Here is a 20,789-nt window from a genome sequence, read left to right on the forward strand (position 1 = left end):
TTAAACTACAAAACTTATTTAGTTATTTCAGAAAATTGACACATTTTAAGAGCCACCAAAATAGCTGGTTTCACATTCCGTTTAGAAAGTGAAACTCATAGAGGTTTGGGTGAAACTCGAAGAGGACTCAGCCAGCTTTCCAGCTCCCTCCCCACACACTGGAAGGAAGGTCCAGTGGTTTGTAATCACTATTCCCCTCCTAGTGTACTCAGAGATTGGCCATCTGTACCTCTCCCCTTCCAGGATCTCCAGGGTGGCTGGATGGCCTGTTCATTCCCATCTTGAGCTTTCAAGGAGCCAGCAAAGTAAACTCATATTAATCCCCAATTGCTTTAGGGGAATGAGCTGCCTGCCCAATCCTTTCACATCATCAGTTTAGCAGCAACAGAACTGTAAACTCTATTTCTGTTCCTGTTGCTGACTATCTTTACTTCATTCTGTAGTCTGATGCTTCCCTGAATGCATTACAGAAATAGGGAATACTGTCCACAACGAGGTAAGAGCAGTCAATGGTGGAAGCAGGATGAGCGGAAGTATTTAAATTCCTTCTGCTCCCCTCAAGGTACTGGGATTAAGAAGTAGCAGGCTCAATTTACCTTCCACAAAGACAAAAAAAGAAAAACAGTCCAGTTAGCCAATCCCAGAAAATCCATGCACGGACCAGACTGCTACCCCAAATACATCAAAAGAGGGAGATTGGCGATTTCAGGCTTCTCAGGGAGGTCCTGGGCTGACTGCAGTAGTCAATGCCATGCACTTTGAGGTTTGCTACAAGTTTTCAAGTTCATGCTAATCCAAAACTGCAAGAGTTCTTCGGGGAATGTATAACCCAAACCAGTGTGTTTTGCATAGCTCTAGTTATGACATAAGTCTTTCATCTCAACTTTGTGATTCTCACACATATCACATGGGAGAGGATCATTTACACCATAAAGTTACCCCAGGACACATCCATTTACATCCATGTATAGATACAGGTGCTTCTCTTCTAATTAGAGCATTATATTCTATTCTTTTGCCCAAACAGTTCACAAAACATTCTGACAGGAGCTAATAATGGCATGACTATATGTATATAATTTATCATATATAAACATTTAGAATGCAATTGAAATAATTTCAGATTAAAGTGGCAAATCCAAGATCACATCTGCATGATCAGTATTTAACCCCTTCTGCATTTGTAAGTGGAATCCAAGATCAGCCAGGCTTATAACAGGAAAACTATGCTTAATATTGAACTTTCGCCCTTATAACCCATCTTTAATTTTTTTTTTTTTTTTAGAAAAAAATTCAAAAAGCACAGATAGAAAGTAGGCTGTTGTAATCCCTTTAAATAATCTTGTTACATTTTGTCACAACATGTGTTACTGTACTTGTACACTTTTACCTTTGCACATTGTTGTATGTAACTCAGCAACATAATTAACCACTGGTAGGTAGTGTTTACATTAGTTCTCAAAAGGTTAAGAAGCTGATTATAGCTAAAATCAGCTTTGCCCAGGGCTTCAGTGGCTTTGTGTAATCAAATTAGACAAGCAGGGCACAGTGTCACCTAACACAAACCAGTGGCACTTTCTTCTCTGTTTTGACCTTTTTCATGAGATAAGCAAGTCAAGTTTTAGCTTATTCCAAATATTATGAAAAGATTAGTTTCCAATAAACTCTGAACGATAAGGCCAGCATTAGTCAAGATGATTTTCAGTCAGAAGGCACACAGAGATCCCTTAAAAATCATAGCAACTTTGTTTTCCCACTTAGTAACCTTTTACATTAACATTTTTTAGAGATTTATTTTAAAGAAACAATTTCAAAGGACAGATGACAATGATGCCAAACTCTAATATGTCCTTAATCATTTTCTTTGCCTTGCACATTTGATCAGTTTGATTCTAAAATTTCAGAATGGTTTCTCAACGTCCAATAGCAAACAGAGAACTTTATAAACACGACAGATAATACATTAACATTTCTAAGAAACCACAGGTAACCCACTCTACAGAGTTACAGTTCATCCTCTATACACAGTTGCTGTGTTCTTTGAAGTCAAGGAAGGTGAATTGTATAATGGATGTGTTTAAGGAGGTTTAATAATGTAGAGAGAAAAGCAAACCAGCCTCACATCAGAGGAGCTCTTTCCACAAGGCTATACCGTAACTAAATTTAAATACACTCTGCAGCATCAGTAGCTTCCATAATCTTACTATCTTTGAACATAAAGGGAACAAAAGATTAAACAGGAAAGGAATACACAGAGAAAAGTAATGACAATTTAAAATTAAAACCTGAAAGTTATTTAAGAAACATACCTTGTCTTTATTAATTTCATGGGCAAATCTAAAAAAACACTAGCAAACATTTGTCAAATCTTCATTTTTACATATTTTCTCCTCAACTTCAGTTCAAGTTCTGCATGTTTAACACTGCAGTTGAGTTACTGAGAGAGTGCTAACTTCATGGGAATTAGTGAGCGTGGGGAAAAAATGACTTCTGTAGATGATTTGTGATTATTCAGTTATTTATGATTAAGAAAATCAAAACTTATTATTTTAATTGATTAAGTCATAAATAAAGAGTTACAGAGGAAATCAAGTCGCTGTGTTTGCACAGTCTGACGATTCCTGCTAATCCAGCAGTACTTAACAAATTCACATGTGGTTAGCTTGCCTTGCCATAGCTGTAGATCACATTTCTGTGCTGCAAGCTGTGCAAAAAATCAATATGCCAAGTTTAACAAAAGGACAGGAAACATGATGTCCTCCTATATTTTCAATGAACCTCAAATGACTCTGCTGTTCATTCTCTGAACAATTTATTGCAGAGAAATGTATTCGTTAAGAAAAAAATCTACAATGGAATGAAATATATAAATTCAGAGATGAAGTCTTACCTGACTCTATAATAACAATTTATTTCAAATACTCTGACATTTTGATTGCATAATCAGCTAGTCAGGAAGCTCCCACCCCCTTATATCTCTAAAGCAAAGACACGTTCTTTAGACAGAACATACAATTGCCATACATATTTCAAATTTGAAAGTAAATTCTTGTTTTCTCTTTTCATATGTCAACTCTTTAAAGACAATATCTTTTTCAACTGACTCTGTTACATTATAATTCATGTATTTACATCTACTGGAAAACATCCTTCTGAAACAATATGTGAACTGCCTCTGTATTTTAAATCTTCATTTATTGCTGCAGAACTACATTATTTGTGCAAATAGATTAGGATGAAAATGCTCAGAATGAGGTAGGAGTGGTCATGACCAATAGGTCAGTGCAGAGCTGTGCCACTTCTGCCTTCTAAATTCAGTGATGTGGAACTAAGTGTGGCAAAACAACCAGCAAGTTGGACACAAGCCAAAAGATTCAGAACTGCTCTCTGTTGCCAAACTCTCTATTTTTAAGTAAAAAGAGTCACTTTAAACATTTGCAAAGGCACCAAACATATATTCAAAATATAAAAGCAGAACAATACATGGAAGCAGAGAAATTCTCCTTAATATATGATCAGTTCTTTCACTGGTAATTTCTCTTCAATGCAATGGGCAGCTGTAAATGGATTAATGGCACTTAGCTCTAGAGAGCATGTCACTGATCTGTACTGAACATATAAACTGTTATATAAAGCACACTCAAAGAATCACACTTGTTCCTAACTTTCTATTAATATGTCATTTACAAGACAAATTTTATACAGAAATTAACGTACCATTTTAAAAACCCTAGGCATAAAACTCCCAATCGGAAAATAACAATGTAACAATTTTAAGTGTTGAATAGTATTAATGTTGCAATAAATTACATTTTCAGTACATTGTAACCTTATTTCAGTACAGAGGATGTAGTATAGACCTACTATTGCAGGGTTGTTGCAGGGATTTCAAAAATATCAAATATTCAAACTTCTCTTCTTCAATTTCTCCAGTTTACAAAGAAGAAAAAAACTACAGCAATAAATGATTATTAATGCCCAACAGCACCACACTGCTCTTGTATATAGTACATGAATGTGCAACATTGCATATCTCTAAAAAAAATCAGCTAGTGTAGTTAATCACTACAGAATATGGCCTGGGACTGATATTGTAAGATACCTGGTGTTTGAGCTGCATGTATCATTGAGCTCAAGGAGCACTCTACTTGTGCCAAGTTACCACAGTATTAACTCTGTCCATTAGCCAAGAGCTGCTTTACAGGATTTTGTGCTGGATAGGTAACCTCTGGCTCTGTTGTCTAAATAACTGTCTAAATAGCTTGCTCATTTTTATTTGTGGATTTGTGAATTGGGCTAGAATGCTGTGGCAAAATTTACTTAACACATGCTGCTTATTTAGAGTTTGACCCTAAATCTTTAGTGTCTTAATACCTCCGTTTAATGCTTTTGTTTCTTACTCTGACATTAGTTCAGTGTGAAGAGCAATATTTAATTTATAACCTTTTTTTTCCTCCATACAAAACAGAGGCCAGGAGGTAGATGGTGTAACTTAGCTAAGATGAGTTGCTGGCAGGGTGAAGTGGTATGTTTTAGTAATAGCTGCAAACTGTAAGTGGTTCTAAGCTTTGAAGTCAGTGTAGCTTTGATGTAGTACTCCCATAGTTAATCGCAAGATAGTCTTGAAAGAAAAAGATTTGCCAAATACTATCCTTAGTGTCATTGCTTGTGAAATCCTTGTAAGATTTTTTTTTTCTGGTGAACTTCAAATCTGACATCAGCCTGCTCCGTCTCTTCCTCTCACTCAGTCTCTCTGTCCTTTAAATTGCCCTAATCAGTTTAAAAGGTAATTAAAACTAAGCTTAGTTTTGGGCCAGTCAAGTACCTTGCTGTGCACCACTTTGCCTAAGTGGCCTCAGATATCTTGGTCCTCAGACCTGTGCTCAGGCTCATCGTGAAAGTGTGGTGTTGGGACCTGGAGAGGGAAAAGGTGGAAGGTAAAAGCCATGGGATCCTCTGTCTGTGGCCTTAGAGGGGTTCTCTAGAACCTTCCATCTGGAGGAACAGCACCACAATTGCTTAGAAGGCAAAACGATAAGGAGCAAAACAAGAAAGGATGGGGTACTTAGCCTCCCATCTGGACCAGCTTTCAGTTAGGGACAGGTGTAATCAAGGAGAACCCATTGTCAGATGCTTGAGAGACAGGGGTTAAGAACCAAACATGAAAACATGATAAGATTATTCTTATGTTGTGTATTTATCCTCAAAGAGCATTAGTGTTCAATGAAATCACAAACAAAATTATCCTTGGGCAATTAGGTTTAGGGAAGCATCTCGTATAACTCATAATATTCAGTATCTGTTAGAATCAATTACACAATCACTGATTTATTTTAATAGTTACATTTTAAAACTACTCCTACATTACACATTAAATGTCATCTACAAATTATGTTTCACAGCATAACAAAACGACTATTTCACTGTAGTCCAAAGCTGGCAGGACAAGAACATTAAAGCGGTTTAAACCATAATCTTTTATCTGCATTAAAAAGCTGATAATCTGTGCACATTTGTACATGAACTCTAAAATGAAGCTGCCTTTCACCAAGACTCACGCTCATCTAAACAGACGGGAATAAAGAATATGGCATGTGACCAGTAAATTATGAGGGAGCAACACCTCCAGGTTAGAGGTCGCTGAAGATTTTAACAAATCTCACCAGATATGGCAACAGATTAAGCAAGGGGATAGATTGCCCTCCAACCTTAACCTGTTAAGACCTTTGAAGTCTTATTGCGACCTCTATTCTGCTCTTTCATATTAGTTGTTAGTTACACTAATTACAGCCTAATAGCATGCTGGTGCCAGGCACTTCTTCTAAAACTATCCAAAGAAGGACTACCAGTAAAATGGGACCACTTCAGCCAAATTGTGCTGTGCATATCACAAGCACTTACCCCCAATTTATAATAGACCTTCTAAACTTTTATAAACAACAAAGGTTAAGACATTAATAGCGCTGAGTAATTTTGTGAATTCTGCAAAGCATCTTATTGAGAGAAATCAGAAATTAAAAATAGCCAAATAAATGTGGGTGGGGTCTGAGAATGACGTAAAAATAAATTTAACTCTAATGACTGTTTTACTAATACTGATGAACATGATTAACAAAATAAGGAGCTAAAGTTCAGCACTATGCAAATAATGCACAGTCAGCATTTGAAATCTAAGAAGAAACTTGCTGCCACTGAATTTGAGAGTAGAAACACAGAGTTACTTTTAGAGTCTGTTTTCACTGACTTTGTATCAATATCCATGTTTATGCTAGCACAATAGTGTATCGTATGTGGGGACAGGACTCAGTCCACAGACTCTGGTTGAAATACCATCTGTAAAGCTGCAATAAATCATCTAGTAACATTAAACTTTAAGTTGTGCACTAAATCAGCCCAGGAATATAGAAGAAAGATTTAAAGCAACAGAATCATAGCAGAATTAACAAAATCTATTAGAACAGTCTTTATGAACAGGAAGAATAAACATGCAAAATCAGTTTTCATTTCTGTATTTAGAAGCTGGAAAATTATTTCTAAATAGTTTATAAAACTTAACCTTCATGAAGCTAAACCAGTCCTCCTGTGACTGTTGGGAACTCTTGCTTATTAAGGTAACAACTTGTTAGCTACAACCATTAAAAAAAGTTCTGAACAAAATGTAGTTCTAATAAGTAAAGGGCGGGGGATGAATGGAGACAACAATTACCCTCCCTTGCACCAATTAATAATCAGAGCATTCAGAAAGCAAAGAGGAGAAAGCTGACGTTAACTTTGTGATCTAAACTCTCATTTTGTTCATTTAGGGGATGAGCAAGCAAGAATATAGAAGATTTCACCACTTCACAGAGCTTGTAATTCCTTTGGAGTTAAGATAAACAGATATGAGGAATCTGGGACCTGCTATGGCAAGATGTTGTATGTGTGCAACTGCCACTGAAGTCATGAGCAGGAGAAAACATCCATCTGGAGATGGCCCAGCAGCCACCACATAAGCTAGATTTCCTGCCTCCCCTTTCACCTAGTAAGATGCCTCAGCAGGTTAGGCATCCTAGTATTAACATAGATTTTGCATCGAATATCCTTGTTTAAAAAATTGATTTTGGTGGCTTCATTCCAACAGTGTAGACTGTGGGGTATTTCTCTGAGTTCAGCTAGTCATAGCAAATTTGTGGTAGCAAATTCCATCTATGATTTGTCATGATGTCCTCAGAGCCCTCATCTTCTGGATCTTGTTTGTTCTTCTGCACTTCAGTCCTCGCATAGATGAAAAAACAAATAAGGCAACTCTGTGATGCCACTTCTGCCACTTGACAATATGCCTCCTGGGTGTGCATCTGAACTGGTCTGAAACTAAGTCATGGAAAACAGCTCAACAGGTAAAGCTGAGCAAAATATTTGCAATTAAATTATTTTTCACCACCTCTTCCCTGGTTTTGAGTTTGTTAGATTGTCATGAAATAATTCTTCTTCTCCTCCTCCTCCTTCTCCTTCTCGTGTTTGCGTTGCTTGCCGAGTCATCCAACAGCAGCTTCATCAGCAGAATGAAGGGCCCTAAAGCCACCATGAAGTCTGGTTTGTTGACAGTATTCAACAACATGCACCACTGACTGACGCAGACCACAGTGACAAAGCGACTCATTGCGCAGACCCCATGCGTAGCGGTTGGCTGCGCCTATTCCTTGGCCAGTTCAGAACCTGTTAGGCGAGTCTAAAGGTGACGTGGCGGGTCAAATCCCAGTGGTCAAACAGTTGGATCAGTGACAAGGAAACCATTCTAAATGTCTTTAGCTGACCACGCATCACGCCATAGGGTCCTGCTGACAGATTCCGATCTGGCGGTTGAGATTACAATGGGAGCTTCAACGTAATTCATGCACTGGGGTGACTGAAAATGTTGTGTACAGTGAGAGACCTGGACTGGCACGTAGCTTTTCCACAAGTCTGGCTGTTGACTCTCTGCGATGAATGTGTGGAGGGGCTATGTTGCTCAGAACCGGTGGCCATGGAATAGGAGTGGGGTACAGGATGCCTGTGATGATGCGCATGGTCAAGTTCAATTAGATATTGACCAATTTAGTGTGAGGCGAACGACACCACATAGGGGCACAGTATTCTGCTGAAGAATAGCAGAGCACCAGAGCCATGACACTGGAGCAAGACTACGAAATTTCAAAAAAAATTTAATGAAATTTCATTCCTCTTTTGTTCTTAGTGGTGTTAAGTTGACTTCAAAAAAGCTGTGGAAAATCTATGTTACTCTTCAAATGTCAAGCTGGGTCAATTGGTGGTTTTGGTCAGCAAAGCTCCTTGTCATTGGGTCTGGTTCTTTGACTACCACATGTGGTCAAGAAAGTTAGCAGAAACTAATCTGACATGCTTTCTAAGATGACATGGCTGCATTTTGTGTTCTTTTTCTGAGCAAGAGTGGGGGATCACAGGTCTGAAACCTGGGTCCACATGTCCCCAGGTAGTCCTCAGATTGTAGCCACCACCCAAGAAGGTTTCTGGTACCACCAGGGAGTGTGGGCTAGAGGACCCTACCTCACATTGAAACCACCCAGAAGCTTGCAATTGGAAGAGATGTCTGGCCTCTCCTATTGGTTCACACTTGCTATTTAGGCTGGAAAGAGGCACAGGAAGTTTTCTGAGCAATTAGGTTAATTCCTTGTTGGCTGCTACATTTGACCCCACCTTCTTGCATGACTCCTGAGCCTTGCCTTGTTCCTGATTCCTGCCTTCTTATCCTGTTCCTGCTCTGCTGCCTTGTTCAGATCCCAGCTTCTACAACCCATTCCGACCAATCGGGAGCCAAAGGGGATAATGATTCACACAGACATAACTTGTTTCGCTCAGCAAAGCAAATTAAGATCCAATTTCTGCCCTCACATGCATTCATAGGGCTTTTGTGTAACTCAAATGAAGCCCTGTGTGAGTAACTAATGCCAGAATCTGGCTTTAAGAGTTTTCAGATTATATATTAATGCAAGGGCCTCAGCTAAACAATAAAATAAACATCAGACACAGTGTATCATTTGTAGAGAGCTCAAGTTTACAAGCATAAACATTATGTTTCTTCCCCTGGAAAAAACCAATATTGGACTTTTTATTTTAAACTTTGTTTTAATTAAAATAGCTTGCTCAAAAGTTAAAGACATTTACATCCAAATTAGCTATAGAACAGACACTGAACATAATTTAAAATGGTTTACTCTTGGTTAACCATTGTCTTATGTGGATTATTTTTTTGTTCAAGTGTTGTAGAAGTGTATAAAATAATAATACGCTCATATGAAAATATCCTATTCTGTTCATTTCTATTTAAAGTTGGAATATGGCAAATTATATATATTTACCTAATATAGTAAAGGCATTCGGAATGAAATGTTTATTCAAAATATTGATCTTTTAAAAAAAATAGTTATAAAGAGTATGGTTTTCATGCTGTAAATGTAAGAGTTTAATCTGTGTCTACTTACATTAGCCTTGTTCTTAAAACTATTCATGTAAACAATGAGCATTTGAACATTTGTTATAAGCAGTTGTTTGCTTTCGCTTTTCATAAATACACTACAATCACAATAAATTTAAGGCAAGTCACTTGACTGTCCTTCTACATTAACATGATAAGATTAGTTGCTGACATTGGTTAGCAGGAAGTGACAAGTCTTTTCACTGGTTTCACATATCAGTTTCACTGAAAAAAATCAGGCCTTCTAAATATAGGACTGTTTCTCCACAGGTTAAGGCTTAAAGTGAAATTATATTCTGAAAAGGATATCTAAAAATGGAATAATGGGACTCCATGTTTGTCAGCTATTGATAACTTCCATATCAAATTTTCTCGTTTTCCAAGTAATACTTTTAGTCCCTATTGCCAATCCTGCAAACTCAACTTGGGATCTGAAATGCAAGCTGTGTTCTCTTAGCTGTGACAACATTAATAATAAGATTTTGAAATTAGAATTTAGGGCTATATCCACCATGGCAATGAGTGCCTCCTGACAGGCACTCAACACCCTCTCTTGTTGCAGGATGTTAGCCCTTAGTAACAATTACACTGATGTACCAACTCACTCTCCCATAGATGTATTGGTTGGCAGGGTGAACAGGAGTAAAATGTAGCAAATAAGAAATGGCCACTCTGGGTCAGACCAATGGTTCATCTAGCCCAGTATCCTGTCTTCCGACAGTGGCCAGTGCCAGATGCTTCAGAGGGAATAAACAGAACAGGGTAATTATGGAGTGATCCATCCCCAGTCATCCAGACCCAGCATCTGGCAGTCAGAGGCTTAAGGACACCCAGAGCAATACCTCCAGCTCAAAGTGTAGAGGAACTTATAGTCACCGAGGTGAGCATACATAACTTGGAATATAAAAAGAGCCAGACTGTCGTGGGCCTTTATGTTAGTTACAGTAGGAAAGAATAGGAGCAAGACCCCTTCCTCCCCTTCCCCATGCCGGCTTGTGCAAGGAACAGTCACAGTTCCTGTGTTCTGTGGAGAGTGCAAGGACTATTTTATCCAACTAAGCACTTAAGTGCATTCAAGGAGTATCTTTGTGCTGGGATGGGGCCTCCATACTTCCAAACGAGGTGAAAAAGAGGCAGGGGTATGGCCCCATCCCTCATTCATGGAGTGAGCCAGTTAAGGGGCAGGGAGGAGTAGGCTGCATCATCCTAAAGGACATTGAAGGGTTCACACTCTCCTTTTGCATTGGAAAGGAATTATTCCTGGAAATATTGCACCAAGCCCTTGTTTAAGGTGAGGTTTAGCTTTAGTTACAGGAAGCAGCATGAGGTGCCTCTATTCCTCCTTCGACTAAGACATATCCCTAACATGCCCTGGAGGAACAAAACAATTGGAATCTCACCTTCACTTTTCATTGGATGCATTGTATGAGACTGGAGGATAAAGCATCATTGGTGCCAGATGTTCACCTTTAACTGAGAGGAAACAGGTGCTCAGGAAAAGAGGCAAGAGAGGTAGCAAAAGGGTTGGTTGGTGAAAGAGTTGATATTAGAAGTACTTTTTGGCAATAACTTTATATGGTATAGTTAAGGTACCAATCTAAACCCTAATTTTCAAAGCTTTGATATAGTTGTATCTGCTTATTTCAGCAGTGAATTTGGACTACAAATGGGCATGCCTTGAAGAATAGAATGGGTAGAAAGCTACTAGACTTCTCACTCTAAGATCACATAGGTAAGACAGGACTTAGTGCACATGTGCAGCAGCAGCACCAAAGTTGTTGCTGTTGCAGTCTTTTGCTTCAAAGATTGCATTATAATTTCCTATAAAGGAAATTTATTCACACACAAAAATATGCTCAAGAAATACTGAAAATGTAACATTGGCTGAAAATGGTAATGGAGCCAGAATTAAAGGGGTAAGGAAGTAGCTAACTGACAAGTTGGCACAGGAGCGTATACGGCATGCGAGACTTGAGAGAAAACAGTATAAAAGAAGGTTAGAGTAGAAGCCTTAAATGTGAGTTTCTTTGCATTTGTCAATTCATGTTACTAATGTTCCACTACATTTTTTTGTTTGATTATGTAAATAAGCATAGGTGCATGTCTCATTTTGAAAAACTCTTCAAACTTTAATCTTTCCTCCTAAATAAAAAGCTTTCATTGACAGAACTGCATGAACATGAAGCCAGAGAATGCAAAGAGGTTTACAGTAAACACTGATTATTGTAATCTTAATCTCCGTGAAAAACTACTGAATGCAGAAATAACATCTTAGCAAAATGGGCACATTGTCTGGTTTAATCTTCCCATATGGTAAAATGAACACAGTTTTAATTACTAAGGATCTTGGATATTTATCACCAGTCATGAACTACTCGTGTAGAGACAAAAGAATCGAGTATAAAAATCTTACTGCCTTCATCAGTGTTAAAACATTTAAAAGTATGAAATCAGAAGCACTGGTAAGCTGAACTAAGAGGAACTATGGGGCTAAGTCAGATATCTTCTTAATCAGCTCAAAGCAGTTTGTGGTTTTTGGACCCTTGTTTACTCTGAGCAAGATTTTAAAACTTTTAAAAGCATCAGTCTAGTCTGCTATAATTAAAGCTAAGGAAAAAACAGACAAAAGTTATATCTGTGCTCTGATTACTCTGGCAAGGAAGAGGTTGCTGTTTTAAGCCTCAATCCTGTAATGAACTCCAGGAGTACAAACCCCTGCACTTATGCAGAGCCCCTTTGACTTCACTGGAAACCTGCACAGACACAGGGACTTGCCCATGTGGTGTCACTACTGGATTGGGGCCTTATAGTATATATGCAGATTTGTATTTCAATAAAAAATTAGTAAAAATCAGCCAGGGGGAGGGAGGAAGGTCAGTGTAAGGCATCACTCAGATCTAACGGGTGAAATCCTAGCTCCAATGGGAGCTTTGCCATTGACTTCAATGGGACCAGGGTCTCACAATGATTCTGCATGTGTGCATATGGATCACAGGTACAGTGATGCACAGTGGTCTCTTGTATGCCCTGTGCACTGCACAAGGGTTCACTTGCACCACTGTGAGTGCACTAGGACAGGCCTTTATACATATATGCAGATCCAATAATGCTACTCAGATCTCTTGAAGGGGCTACAGCTATTACTTAGCATGGAGTAGCTGCCTCAACCACATTGCAGTGCCACATTCTAGTCTTGGTATGAGGGAGCCATGGCCAGCTGGTATGCACCCATACACCATACTGCCCCCTTGCTGAATCAACTATCTTGTTCCCCAGAATCTCAGCTTTCATAAAAAATAAAGACTATCACTGTTACGGTTGTGAAGAAACACTGTTCATTTTTCCAAGGTTAACTGATGCAGAGAGGTCTATGTGAGTCTAAAGAGAGCCCGAAGCAATAGCTCAGAGTGGTATGAACTGCCTCATTCATCAGTGAGGGGTCAACTCAGATGCCCATTCACTATAATCTTTGCTAACTATTTAATTCCTCATGGAAAAAAGACAAGGAGGGTCACAGATCTGCACAATTTACTATAAGTAACATCTCATTTTGGTGCCACTTGTAGGTGGAGTTTGGGAGACACCACTGCTTATTTTTTTCACTCCAACCACGAAGGAGCCAAACCCATTCTGAAGGACATTCAAAAGCCCTATCAAGGGCAAGTGTCATAGAGTGTATATACACCATGCTGGCCCAGCAGTCAAGGAGTTAATGAGCGTATTGCTGGCCAATGCTTTTCGGTAGCCTCAAAGCAGCTGGGAGGATAAGAGAACTGGGAAGCAGAAGAGTGGGGCAGCTGCCAGAGGAACAACAGGTTGGAGAAAGGAACTCCTGCCATCAAGCTGCTGAGAAGCTGCTGAGAGACAGCACCTTGAGAAGGGACAACCGGACCAAGAGATGAAGAGTCTACAGAAACCAGGGGAGTTAGAAATAGCTCAGGGCACAACCAGAATTACTGAGTCCTGATTCTGCAGGTCTGGCTTAAGGAACTTGAATTGGAAGACAGTGGATTGGGCAGGCCTGGATTCCCCTACCAACTCCCGGAGAGACTTTAGAACTGAGGAGGTTTCCAGACCCTGGGTACCAGGACCAGCTGACCCCACCAGGAATAAGGAGAAAATCCACATGCCCCAGTGGAACTCAAGAAAGATGGACCGAATGACTGCCCCACCAGACCAGTGACCTCTGGTGCAACACTCTGCCTGGCCAGAGAGGGAGCTGTTGCATTGACACACCAGCACACAGGGAGCTAAGCAGCAATGTGACCATATATTGAGTATCTGCACAATCAACAGTGAGTAGTGCCTCATTTTGGCAACTAATGTAGGCAAAGTTTATTTTATGGGCTGAGCTTGGAAGAGTACCACCACCTTTCCCCCATTCCACACTCACTCCCCATTCAACCTAAGAAGGGACCTAGACCTGCACAGCATTCCTGCACTTTGCATGTACAAGGAACAATTGCTTGGGCTCTATGAAGGTGAAGTGTCTGTAACCCAGTAAGAAAAATATTTCATGAACTTTCATTGCTATTACCACCGTTTTTTTCCTTCAGCATTTATTTATTGGCATCCCTTGCTGTATTATGTCTAATTTGGACTGTAGGCTGCTTAGGGCAGGCACCTTACTTTTTGTTTATACGTAATACAACATGAGCACTGTATAAATAATCACAATGCTCTGCCTCTAACTCCAAGCAAGCGAGTTGTATTCAGCACTGGTTAGAAATTTTGCCTAAAATAAAAATATATATTGTCTGGAAAATAAACCTGAGATGACTGTCTGGTAACAGAAAATAATGCCTGGTAACTGACCTAGAATAGCATTTGGATTTAAAAGCTTACAACCTGTCACTGACATCTCCCACTTGTAGTAGTGGGAGATCGTATCAAAGTGTTTCTCTGGATCAGTGTAGACTCCTCATCTCTGCACCAGTTTGTTTGCCTTTTAATATTTTAATCTTCTCATTTAATGATGTCTTAATTATACTGATCATGGTTTTCAAAACTGACTAGTGATTTTAGGTGCCTCAATTTTTGGGTGCCCAACTACACAGATGTTAAAAAGGTGTGATTTTCAGAACGTGCTGAGCACACACCTTATGAAAATAAGACCTCTTTAATGTGTTTTAAGTTGGGCACCATGGATCTTACGAACCGCAAGAATTGCCTTGGTATATTCTGTGGCTGAATATTGTGCACCAGTGTGGTCTCACAGCAGTCACACTAAACTCCTTGACACTCAACTCAATAATGCTATGTGCATAGCGTCAGGGACGCTCAAATCGACTCCAGTCGACTGGCTCCCGGTCCTATCGCACATCCAGCCTGCACAGATTAGAAGAGCTGCTCAGACATCTCACTTTCTTAACCATGTCAATGCAAACACGAGGATCCCGCTGCACCATGACCTGCAGAACCTGCCAAAGACGAGACTAAAATCCCACAACCCTCTGTGGAACCGCATCAAGACCCTTACACCCAACTTTAATGCTGAGGCTCAATGGGGAGTCACTTGGAGCATTTTGACCGCTCAAAACAAACAGCTCATCGTGGACCCCGCCAAGGAACCACCGGGTTTTATGTTGGAAAGACTGGTGCAGATTGAATCGCATCAGACATTTCATGGGAGATTGGATAAACCCTCTTTAAATGGAAAATGAGGCAAACACCTGTATGCAACTGTGGTCACCAGGCACAAATGATAGAGCACATCATATATGAGTGTCCCCTTCGTTCTTTTGCCAGGGGCCTGAAGGACATTCACCAGCTCACTGCAGTGGCAATGTGCTGGCTATCAAACTTAGATATAAATTTGTAGTTGTTGCTACCTACCCAAGCCATATGAAAGAAGAAGTTGGACACCCAAAAGTTAACAGCAAAGGAGAATGCATGTAACGTAAGGCCTTGTCTACATGAGGAAAATTACTGTAGTAGCTATTCTGGAATAACCTATTTCAGAATAGCTCCATGTGTGAACTCTCTATTCTGGAATAATCACTATGCTAATTTATTCCACAGTAGAGATTTGAGTCAATTTTCCTGTGTAGACAGGGCCTAATATACATCTTCCAATTTTTCTGCTAATTTTTCTGAAGAATTAATTTAGCAACAGGTGCTGAAGACTGAAAAGTTACAATGTGGGGCTATGCTTTTAAAAAAGATGCCAATGAGATCCCAGAAATTTCACACTAGTGAATCTCACCTAAGAACCCAGGAAACTGATTGAAGGTTAAAATATATATCACAGAAAAACCTATGGAAGGGACATAATTATGTAGGAAATGCTGCAAAAGAATACTTATGGGGCTTGTTTATATTAGAATTTTTACCTTAAGTTAACTGATTGCCAATTAACTTACAGTAAATAATGTTTGTAAAGGCTAATTTGGACTCTCCCCTAGGCTGAGCTCTAGGGTAAACAAACATTTGTGGAGTTTCGAGAACACAGAGATTTGGTGTCATTATCCTAGTGGAGGTAGTTACAGGGGTTGTCAGATCTACCTTGGAGAGGTAGATGGCATGGTTCTCCTAAACTGCAGAGTTCTGAAATGAGTTGTGAAATCCCAAGGATCTCTGGGCATCTTTTTGGACCAGCAGCCCCTCTGGAATATTCTCACAGATCACCTGCCCCTGCCATGATGACTTCTTTAAGACCCTGAGAAATGAATTGCACAGAACTGCATAGACTATTCTGACTGAAGTCTCACCAATGCTGTATAAAAGGGAACCAATATCACCCTCATCTGTAACATGATTTAAGGTATGGAACCTTAAATCACTTTGGCCTCTTTGGGCCACCACACCAAATTACAAGTTCATATCAAATTCATTGATATCTCTTATGTAATTACTGCTTTTCAAGTCTCTCTGTACCCCATTAACTATATGTGTTCCCTCATCCAATGCTATGACATATTATCTCACTGTTCCCAAGTCTCATTCTGCAATTTTAAATTTAAAGTGTATTTATTATTCTTTGTTCTTAGTTCTATATAAGTAAATATGAACGTGAATGAAAATATTAGCAGCAGATATGTTTTAACCAGTTAGTGATACTCTAATCAAAAGTCTGAAAAACCTTGCTGGATATACAGCTTTGTTTTTCCAGTTTGATGACTTATTAATATGCTAGCCTCTCCAGTGCTGTGCAAGGATATGGCCAGTAGATCTTACTCAGCAAGCAGAGGGCTATGCCATCAATGGAGGAGAGGTGTGCTCACAAACAATTAGTAGCCACCTCCCCCCGCCCCTGACTCTTGGTGTGCTGGGCAGGTGGACCCTGTATTATAAAGCTAACACATGGGATATGATCAAGAGGCAACGATATACTTCTGATAACCTTGAACTTATTTCTCAGTACAGATGTAAGTAAAAAGTGGTTTCTAAGCAGAAAAGAGAGGTGAATTCTTTTTTTCCCTGCAAAGGATTTTTTTTCAAATCTTCTTATTGTTCTAATGATTGAAACACTGTTCTTTTTAAATATCAAGAACAATGCTGCCAATATGTTAGTGTGGATTGCTTCAGTACTGCAGTTCTCAGAAAGGAAGGATTGAAATCAAATCTATCACACTGGCTACTAATGCTGTAATATCTAGTAATACTTCACATATTTATTATGGATAGTTTTAATGCAGATTTATATGTTAATGAGGATATATAATTAAGCTGTAGTGATTATTCACTGTTTGTCTTTCAGCAAATATCTTACAGTTGTCTACTTATAATAAAATATAGACGAAATATAGTGAACATGAACAAAAACATGTTAGGAAACTAGAAGTCAACAACTGTTATATAATGTTGTACCTATTTAAAGCTCTGATTATATACTAGAGAATCATCAAATTGGTATTACATAATTTATGTTTAAATCATTGTAGTCAAAATCTATTTGCAAAATATGTTATAATGTTTTCTAAAACATCAAAGTGCTGTACATAATTTAAACTTATGACATTAAATACAAAAACTTACATATAATTATTGGGTGAAATCCTGGCTCCTTTGAGATCAATGGCAAAACTCCCATTTATTTAAATGGGGCCAGGAGTTCACCAGTTGTAACATTAAAACTATGCCCAATATGACTCATTTTCTTTGGAAATGTAAAGCTCAGACTGAAGCTAGTTCTTAACGCACATCATCATTAAAAAGTAAAAAATATATAAATAAAGTGTCTGTCTTTATTTTGAATATCTTGATTCTAGCTTGGTTATATTATAACCTTTACGTTATTGAAATATAATATTATAGAAACAGAAACTGAACAAAAGCTCAACTGGAGTCTTCTTGGTATTTTGGGTATATGCCGGTTGTTATTCAAAACACCTGTTATTTACCAGCCAGACTGGAATGGCTCTTCTGAAATGAACACATTATAGATCGTCCTCCCCCTCCAGTAATATGTACTATTACACAACAGATAGGGAAATTAAAGTTAAAACTAAAAGTTATCTAGAATTGCTAATTCTGTGCAGTATTAAATTTTCAAAAGTCAGTAACAACTTTTTAAAAGTTTGGTCTATGAATTCTGTTCAGAACTGAAGCTATATTTTAGTTTTCCAACAACAACAATGGCAATAATAGAAACATTTCTATTTCACTGGGTTTGTACAGAACTGACACTTAGCACTTCTTGGCTTCAATCTTGCAGTTGGATCTACTAATATGTATCCATGTTCCAGTGCAGATCTGACTGCAGGATTGGGGCTTTAAATGAGCTCTAAAATAAAATACAATTTACTTTATATAGGCCTTTAAAAAAATCCTGAACTTCATTTGCAAGAATAGGACTTTAGACGACTTCAAATAAATAATCATATATTAACCTGTGACTTGTAAAATGAACAATTGTGCTTCATGTGCAGCAGGGTCTGATAAAAATTAACATTGCATTCTTAATATAAAAATGAATATAATGGTGGGTAGTATGTTGCCTCTATCTTGTGCAGTATAAATTGTTGTACTATTCTACAGAAATCCTGTAACTGTGCTTTTCATTTTTGGCAAATTAAAGTTCAATAGTAGCTTCTTATATTCCAAACGACTATTTCTATACTAAAGCTCTTGTTGTTATATTTACAATTTATGTTTCATTAATATCTTCCTGAAATTATCACATAACTTTATAACACATTAACAAATGATTTATTACATTAATAGCTTTCATTGAATAAAACACCTATGATTTATGCTTCCATTAATGAAAGACATTACCATTTCAAGAACATCACCAACACAGTAGAAAACCAGTTCCAATATTCTGGTGGACTATAATTTTGGTTTACATTTTTGTAATTTGTACTGTTTGTACAGAACAGATTCATATTAACCGGAGCTTCAGAAGGGTCACTTTTTCATTCACTTGTTCTTTTTTGTATTGTCTTAATATCATGCTGGATGTTTACTGGGGAATTTAGCCTAAAATTCGGAGCTTTCACAATCTCTATCACTACTTTTCTTAAGTTCCAATAACTCAAAAATTAATCAGACACAGTGAGAAAAAGAGGGCTACAAAAGACAAACTAGTAGTAAGCCATAGAATTTCAGTATTGCTGTCCTAGACAAAGGCAAAATAAAATACTAAAAATCATAAAAATAGAAGGCTATGATAGGCATTCAAAAGCTAGTCACATATTGTTTTGCTTATCATTTAGCCATAGAAGGGTAAAGCAAAAGCAAAAGCAAAAATTATTTTTAATATATATAATACAATAATCACATTTTAAACAATCAAACTACTCACTCATGGGCACATGTGACACCATATACATGTACTATACACATACTGTAAACAAGTATACATACCTGCAGAAACACGTGGGCAGTCTGGCAACATGGACTCTACTGATGTATCTAGTGGTTCTGAACTAGACACCCAGTTACAACAGTTCTGTAATGTAAGAGACAATTTTATGGTGAAGCAATAATCTAAATCATTAGACTTTATAGATATAGGCCACAATTCAGCAAGTTAGTTAAATATGTGACTAACTTTAAGCAGCAGTCACAATGGGGACTGAAAGGTAGACCCAGTGGTACTGCTGACATGCTTAAAGTTAAGCATATGCCTAAGTATCTTGTTGAATTTGGGCCTTAGTTTCACATGTGGCCAAATATTATAAGTAAAACAGCAAGGCCCTGATTCAGCAAAAATACTTAAGCATGTGCTTAATTTTAAGTATATCCTGAAGTGCTGCTTTGAATGGGGATGGATTTAAGTGCTTTGATGAACTGGCATCTACGTGAGTAGGCCCAATGCCTATTAGGGATGGATTTATCAGTTTAAAATTAAGCATGTGCTTAAATGCTTGGCTGAATTGGGGCCTACATTATCCAACATGTAATTCAAACCATTTTCCTTTGTAATTGGTTAGTAATTATTGATGACAAATATAAATAATCTCCCATCTTGCTTGCTTGTATTAATAGGTCATAATCTTTAGGGTGTGATGATGCAAACTGCTGTTGAGACAGCGCCACGGCTGTGAAGTTGTAAAGCAATGGATTATGACTGGAAGAATATAGTTTTGCAGATTATTGAAATAACTGCCAATTTAGGTAAAATGAACTAGTACAGACACTTTAAAATGTAAACATCACCCTTTGTGGATGTATATTTAATGAACACTCAAGTTTATATTTCAGTCCTACATTTTTGACTAAAAAGAATTTACTTTTAAATATTTTTCTTCACTGGAATTTGTTCAGAAAAGAGTGTGTATCAAAATATCAAATAAAATACTTCAAAATTTGATATTAGGATACATTTGATACATTAGATATTAGGATTTGTCTGACTACACAAAATTTGTTATATTTAAGATTACCTAATAAAGCAATGTGGCTATTTAGAGGCCTGTCAGTTAAAATACAAAATCTTCATGGCTTCAGATATTACAAAACTATTTCAGAGTTTTGCCTTTGTAAAAACTGATTAACTTCATTTAAAAAAAAACTTTCTTGGAAAGAGCCAATGAATTTCCAGACAGATTTCTAAAAAATCATTCCATCAATCATGATTGCAAAAATGGTTGATTGCTATTCCAGTAAACAAGCATGTATTGTGTATTTTTAGATGCTTGCTGCCCTAGTTGTGCACCATGGAATCAGTCCTCACTGTGGAAAGATCCTTGACTGGTAGATCAAGTGTCTTATTGTATTTCCTTAATTCATTCTGTCTGGAAGAAGATGTCAGCTGTGTTGCAGTGAGGAGAGAATTTCAAAGGCTCCAGTCCCCACCAATAAAGGCCGAGGAATGGCTTTTGAATAGATTTGTCAAGGCAACCCTACTGTTCTGGGACCAGGGAGAGCAGGA

General features: G+C 38.0%; 1 protein-coding gene across 2 annotated transcripts in view; it reads right to left on the bottom strand.

Moving 5' to 3' along the window:
• FAM172A (family with sequence similarity 172 member A) overlaps positions 1 to 20,789 on the bottom strand; it is a 319,644-nt gene that overhangs the window by 72,816 nt on the left and 226,039 nt on the right. For both annotated transcript variants that reach the window (XM_026649170.1, XM_024206925.1), the window contains one exon: positions 19,280 to 19,364. In XM_026649170.1, coding sequence (XP_026504955.1) covers positions 19,280 to 19,364 — 85 coding nt within the window. The remainder of the gene's footprint in view (positions 1 to 19,279; positions 19,365 to 20,789) is intronic.

This window comes from Terrapene carolina, unplaced genomic scaffold (assembly GCF_002925995.2).
Source record: "Terrapene carolina triunguis isolate 2854851 unplaced genomic scaffold, T_m_triunguis-2.0 Scaffold69, whole genome shotgun sequence".
NCBI lineage: Eukaryota > Metazoa > Chordata > Testudines > Emydidae > Terrapene > Terrapene triunguis.